Source organism: Gekko japonicus, unplaced genomic scaffold, assembly GCF_001447785.1.
Source record: "Gekko japonicus isolate JY-2015 unplaced genomic scaffold, Gekko_japonicus_V1.1 scaffold942, whole genome shotgun sequence".
Lineage (NCBI taxonomy): Eukaryota > Metazoa > Chordata > Lepidosauria > Squamata > Gekkonidae > Gekko > Gekko japonicus.
In genome coordinates, this window is record NW_015174871.1 from 278741 (window position 1) to 285657 (window position 6917).

At 43.4% G+C, this 6917-nt stretch overlaps 1 protein-coding gene across 1 annotated transcript in view; it reads right to left on the minus strand.

Annotated features, from left to right (window-relative positions):
- Nucleotides 1–6917, minus strand: part of FAM19A4 (family with sequence similarity 19 (chemokine (C-C motif)-like), member A4) — a 150953-nt gene that overhangs the window by 40909 nt on the left and 103127 nt on the right. The window contains exon 3 of the mRNA XM_015424803.1: nucleotides 5130–5285. Coding sequence (XP_015280289.1) covers nucleotides 5130–5285 — 156 coding nt within the window. The remainder of the gene's footprint in view (nucleotides 1–5129; nucleotides 5286–6917) is intronic.

Here is a 6917-nt window from a genome sequence, read left to right on the forward strand (position 1 = left end):
ATTTGAGTTGCATACAGAAATAACGTGATATGAAAAACGTAAACATCGAGGCAAATCTAATGTCTAAATAAAAGAAGAGGCTGGGTGATACATAGGGAATATGTAAATACTTGAAGAAACTGTTCTAATATCTACCACTCTGGCAACTCATAAAAAAAGTTTTGTCCCATCCAATATACTTCCAGGGAGGGAAGGCAGAATGGTATAGCCTGATCTCATCAGATCTCAGAAGCTAAGCAGGGTCTGTACTTGGATGGGAGACTACCAAGGAAGACTCTGCAGAGGAAGACAATGGCAATCCACCTCTGCCTTGAAAGCCCCTTGCTGGGGTCACCATAAGTCAGCTACAACCTGAAGGCACATATGTGTTAAGTATGACACTTAACTTGGAGGAACAGTTCAACAAGTGATTTCAGCTTTATTCAGTGAGAACAGCATAAAGGCTCAGCCTTGTAAGGACTAGACCAGCTAGACAAATTCCATAGGCAAAAATGGCAACTTGTATACAATTCTGGCTGAGATAGCCACACCTACAATGTTTACATCATCCAATCACATTAGCTACATTACATCTAATCACAATCAAGAGTTAATGTCCAATCCAAACCATTCCCTCCAGAATGCACACCATTGGTCAGTATTTACAATCCGCATAATGAGTGAAGCTAGATTATGCTTTACCATTATGTCTCTCAAGACAACAATATGCACACGATACTCTTCAAGAAAGAGCTGCTTAGCAAAAATGGCACCAATCCCAATTTGTATGTAGACACACACTGCAAAAGCCATGTTCAGCTGGAGATCTTAACACAGCAGTAGATTAGCTACTGGTAGCAAGGCCCTTTCACAGCACACTGTGACACCACAATATCCTGTCATGTGAGTGGTTAGCAAAAAGTCAGCAAGCCTATACCCATCTACATCAAGAGTTGGCAGCTCTGAGTTGGGAAACACCTGGAGATTTGGGGGGGTGGATCCTGGGGACAGTAGGGCTTGGGGGGTCAAGGGACCTCAGCAAAGTATAATGCCATAGAAGCCACCCTCCAAAGGAGCCATTTTCTCCAAGGAACTGATCTTGGTCATCTGGAGATCAATTGTAATAGCAGGATATTTCCAGTCACCCCCTGGAAGTTGGCACCCTATCTAATCCCCCTCCCCCAATGCAAAGATGCTTCCACCTTACATCTAGATTGGCTGCAATGTCTGTTCAATTTCCCTTCCAAATTCATCCCTATAGTTGGCCATGACAGAAAAAACACAGGAGTCTCAAGTTGACTTTTTGACATACACAAAAAGTGGGTGTAAGGGGAAATGCATGTTGCAAACTTTCGTGTATTTATGGGTTAATTCATAAATTAAAACATCAGGGAAAGTTAGGAAAACCTGAGGCTCTTTGTTATTTCACTTGTAAAGGTCATGATTTTGTGTGCAAAGCAATGAAAATAGAAGATAAGTATCTTCCATGAGGATTAACAAATATGATTTCTATGTCAATATTAATTAGCAGCAAGCTATTAAAATATTGTACTGCTTTTGCTGCTATTTAAACAGAAATCACACCACATTCTATGTCTTAAGGTTCTTTCCTTCTGTACTGTCAGAAACATTAATTAAGACTTACAGATGCCATTTGCTAACATAACTGTATCCAGTAAAACTGGGGAAATATGCCGCTCTGTAACTGTTGATGGGGAGGTGAATTATTGGGCAATTTCCCAAATCCTTTCAGCAATCTAAATTTCAACCATTAGTAATATGTTTTAAACCAAGGCAGAGTAAGATGTAACACTTTTGTCAAAGGCAGTATTTAAGCAACCACTGCAGTAATTCTAATAATATTCAACGTAACAGTGGAACGTTTACCTGACCTAGGTTTGCCAGCTCCCCTCGCTGTCATGACAGGAAGATTTGGGGGGCATTCTGGGGGTGGGCAGGATGTCTCACATGATGCTCTGTTTTTTTGGGCAAGGACTCTGTGGTTTTTTTGCTTCAAAACCATAGAGTTTGCCCAAAAACCAGAGTGCCACTGCATGAGGTCGCCAATGTGATGACATTGCACCAGGGACGTTGCATGATGATGTCCTCCTTGTTTGGAGGTAGGGTTTCCCCCACTGGCCAGCAGCAGATTGGAGCCCCCAAAAGTGGGGGAACTCTTGCTGGGACGTGGGGGCTGGCAACCCTAACCTAACCAGACATCACCATGGTTATAACTAGCAGTTTTAATCAAGGTTGTATGCATTCTGTGCTACAAAGGGAAAAAAGTACCAAACTAACCAAACTTCTGAAGCAATAAAACTTGGAAGGATATATAAATTACACAAATAGAGTTGCCAGCTGAGAAATACCTAGAGATTTTGGGGGTGGAGCCTGAGGAAGGCAGTATTTGGGAAGGGGAGGGACTTCCATGAAGTAGAATGCCAAAGAGTCCACATTCCAAAGCAGCCATTTTCTCCAGATGAACTGATCTCTGTTACCTGGAGGTAAATTGTAATCCTAGGAGATCTCCAGCCACTACTGGGAGGTAGGCAACCCTATATCTTGCATACAGATTGCTTACTCTGCATAATTTATTGTACTTCATCTAGGCATGGAGGGGCGGAGAGGGTACGTGGGACAAAAACTGATTCAAGGCACTGAAGTGACTTCTCTTACTCACTGAAATCCTGCTCACCACTACACTTTCTTCAAACAGCATTTCCATGTAAACATAATCTTAAGGGCTACAGTTGCATGTGCGGGAGGGGGAATCAAACCCAGTTCTCCTAGATTAGAGTCCACACTCTTAACCACTACATGAAACTGGCAGTAGCACTGTTCAGTCACAATAGACAAAAGACCATGAGGGTTTTTTTGTCTGATTACTATGTATGAGTCCATCACTAGGATATTTACCTTCCCTTCCCCCCTCATTCCTGTTTAACAGTTTAACTGATTAACACTTCAACTGACTCCTTGTTAATACCTCACAGCCTCTTGGGACTCCAGACTTGGGAGCTGTAGTTCTAATTCCCTTTGCTATGGCTGCAGTAAGGCCAGCTGAGAACTACAACTCCTAAGGTGCAATGTGTCAAAAGTGGGGGTATAAGGATGGAGCAGCCGATGGGATGGGCCAGTAGGCACCAAGGCAGCTTCCCCTGTGGCCAATGGGAGAGTAGGTGAGTCGCTGCCAGCATGGCTTGGCTTTTATATATTAATAGAAATAAAGCCCATTGTGGAAATAAACACAACGAGCTTTCAATGTCAATTTGCTATGTGACCTCCGCAGGGTATAATGACACAGAGTCCACTGTTTTCTCCAGGGGAACTGATCTCTGCCATCTGAAGAGCAGTTGTAATTCTGAGTGATCGCCAGCCCTTACTTGGAGATTGTAAAAAAAACCCAGAGAAGGGGTCACAGTCTGCAGATACATGCCAACAAACAAAAAACCACTGGGATAAAATTGGCAATGACACATTTAATAATCCTGTGAGCATCAATTTGTGAAGCTATTAATCTTACAATATAGTTAGAGAATTCTGACATAAGCAAAGAAAAGTCCAACATAATCATATCCTCGATGAGCACACCAGTTTTTGCACTCATTTCAGCAATCTTCCTCAAGAGTAGTCTTATAAAGTTGGAAGGTGTCAACCTCTAGATCCAGCTTAGTTTCTTTTTTAAAACAGTATAGCTTCTTATTTTCTTCTTAGTTGGAGATTGGCAACAATGATTCCCCAGGAGGAAATGGCTGGTTTGGAGGGGGGAGTCTATGGACCTGTCTGAGATACCACCCCTCCTCCAACCCCAACCTCTCCAGGCTCCACCCCTCAAATCTCCAGGAATTTCCCAACCTGGAGTTGGCAACCTTATCTCCTTCCCAGCAAACCATCAACCTATCATTATCTGCCCCTCTGACCTCAGGTTTCCAACTCCTCCCCACTCCCTCTAGCCTCTACTTAGGAAAAGTACAGTCTTTCTCCAGAGTGGGGACCAAAGCAGCTCACATCATTCTCCTCTCACCCTTTTGATCTGTACAACCACCCTGTGAGGTAAGCTAGTCTGAAAGTCTGTGAGTGGTTTGATATCACTCAAGCAGCTTCCACAGCAAGAACCTGGGTCTGGCAAAAGCTGCACCACCTCAGCAGGGTATAATGACACAGTGTCCACCATTTTCTCCAGGCTGGTGTTGGTAATCCTAAATCTTTGGAGCACCCTTGCCTTCAACCACTTCAGGTCAGGAAAGTGGTACATGCATTCGCCACATGTACCACTATCGCAATCTGAATTAGGTAACGTGCACAGAAACAAGAGAATTTGTAACTCACATCCGATTGTTAAACGGGACACAGGGTGGGAACTGGAGACACAGTGTCCCCTTTCTGCACTTGGATCTCATCCTTGGTTTTATCAGAGTTCAATTCGCGACACAATATCTTGCATTTATCCCTGGTTATAATAGCATCCGTTTATCCTGGGACAAGTGTGGGGTGAAACCGGGGTGACCTCGATGTAACATGGAAACAAAAAATACCCCAAGATAATTACAGGGGTGAACTTGAGTGTAGTGTAGAATGCAAGTTCGGGGACAGGGTTGAACCAGGATTTAAGGTCTAGTGCGGAATCACCCACAATCTGTGTATTCTTTGATGTGAAAATTAACAGTTAGTGGGACAAATTACTCCAAGTGATATGACAAAGGGAAACAACCATGATCTGAGCATAAGGGAAATATGGGACTCACTGATAACTAAACAACAGCAGAGAACCTTGTTTGGCTGGGGTTTGTGTTTAGCAAACATCCCTTGACTAGTATGCCACCTGTGTAGATTGGGCTAGCAAAGAAGTCCTAATGCAGTTTCCATTGTTCTAGTTTCAGGTTAGCTACAGACTGTTCTGGGCTAAAAAAGGGGGGGAAAGTAGTAAGAAGTATTCTTGGCACAAGCTTGGAATGGACGGCTACATAAATTAAGGAGATTAATTACACCGTGATTGAGGCACATACTCATTATCATTAACAAAGAGAAATGTGTCCAAACTTAACAAGTGGATTAGACTTTTTTCAGACAGCAGGCATTCAAAATCAAGGAGACAAGGAGATTTCTCTAATTATGATGTCTGCATGACAAATGAGGTGGAAGGCACTTACCTTCCACACAGGAGGGCTGAGTTCGTGTTGTACCCGCAACTTGCCCTGGGAGGCAAGAACAGTTGCCTGTCTGAGACAGCTCTTCAATCCTGTTCTTGTTGCAACACAGATGCACTGCAACCACTTCACAGGTCCCTTGCTTAACTTGGTGGTGGCCTGTTAATAACGAAGGAATGTCCTCTTGAGCAAATGGTTCTGACAGTAGAGATATAAGTCACGTCTCCCAACAGATCAGGTCATGGGTAAAGTAAAATTTGTTACAGGGAAGCAAACAGGCAGCCCCCCCTCCGCCCCCTCACTGGCACATCTGAATCTTGTCTTGGACAGCCAATATAATCCTCTCCTGTAAGAACCTCAGTGTTTCATTCATTGCATTCTGGTAACAGGCTGGACAACCCCTGACACTAACTGATAGTATTTTAGAATCTTGGACTTGTTATGGGAATGGTAATCTACAGACTGAACATCATTCATGTTTCGGATAAGGCAGCTGCATTTGGGGGTCCAATGGTAACCTTCTTCATGGTTCCCAACTGGCTCAAACTTCTGTTAAATATTTAGCTTGTTTTGTCTCCTAACATCCTATATTTCTTTATATTGCATTAATGGTACCAATACCCTTATGTAATTTTTTAAAAATTAATCTTGCAGTTTTAGCAAGATAAATTGTTTTAAAAATGTAGAAGTTTGTACAAGTCTGGTCTCCCTTCATCAATTTTGGAATACATCTAAAGAATCAGGGAAAAAAAAGAGATACTGGCAATCATTCATTCATTCAGTCATTCAGGCAATCATTCAAATGTTTAATACAGTCAAAGACCCATCAAATCACCACCAAAGCCATAAAACAGACAGATACAATTCAGCCAAACACTCCTTATACTGTTGGATCCCCAAGCATCGAGAATAAATCCACGTTTTCAAGAAAAGCAAAATTTATTTCAAAGCGTTGAAGACATACTCAAACACGTTCTTTGTTAGAACTGGGGATACACAGTTAGGGCAAGCATAATAAAGGGACTTCAAATAGATACAGGTCCAATGAATAGCTTTCCCGCTGGCGGGCTAAAGAAACAGTTGCGCGCCCAGTCTATGGGAACCAGGCAGAGCATTAGTCAAAACACAGGTGCAGTACTCATGGGAAAAGCAATAGCCAAGCATTACAGCATCTTCTCCCCCACACAACCTCCAGCAGTTATCTTTTGCATTCCAACGCAGGAGCAGGATGATAGAAACTAAGCCGGGTGCAACAGGGAAGGGTATGTACACAGAGGTCACAGAAAACAGAATGGCAGCTTGCTGACATACTGCCCCCCTTAAAATACACTTACAACACACCTCCCGGGCTGGGCGGGAGATCTCCCGGGCTGGGCGGGAGACCTCCCGGTTTGTCCGGGAACCTTTTGTGGAAACTACGGATCAGGTAAGGGGCCCGAATATCCCCTTCTTCCACCCATTCGCGGTGCTGGGGACCGAAATCAACCCATTCGATAAGGTACCAGAGTTTACCACGTTTCACTTTACAATCAAGGATATCAGCGATCTCAAAATGTTCATCCCCTTCCAAAACGACAGGTGGAGGAGGAGTAACAACCCATTCGCGGTGCTGGGGACCGAAATCAACCCATTCGATAAGGTACCAGAGTTTACCACGTTTCACTTTACAATCAAGGATATCAGCGATCTCAAAATGTTCATCCCCTTCCAAAATGACCGGTGGAGGAGGAGTAATTGCTGGTCTCCAGGGAGACGGGCCAGGATCCTTTTTCAACAGGCTCATGTGAAAAA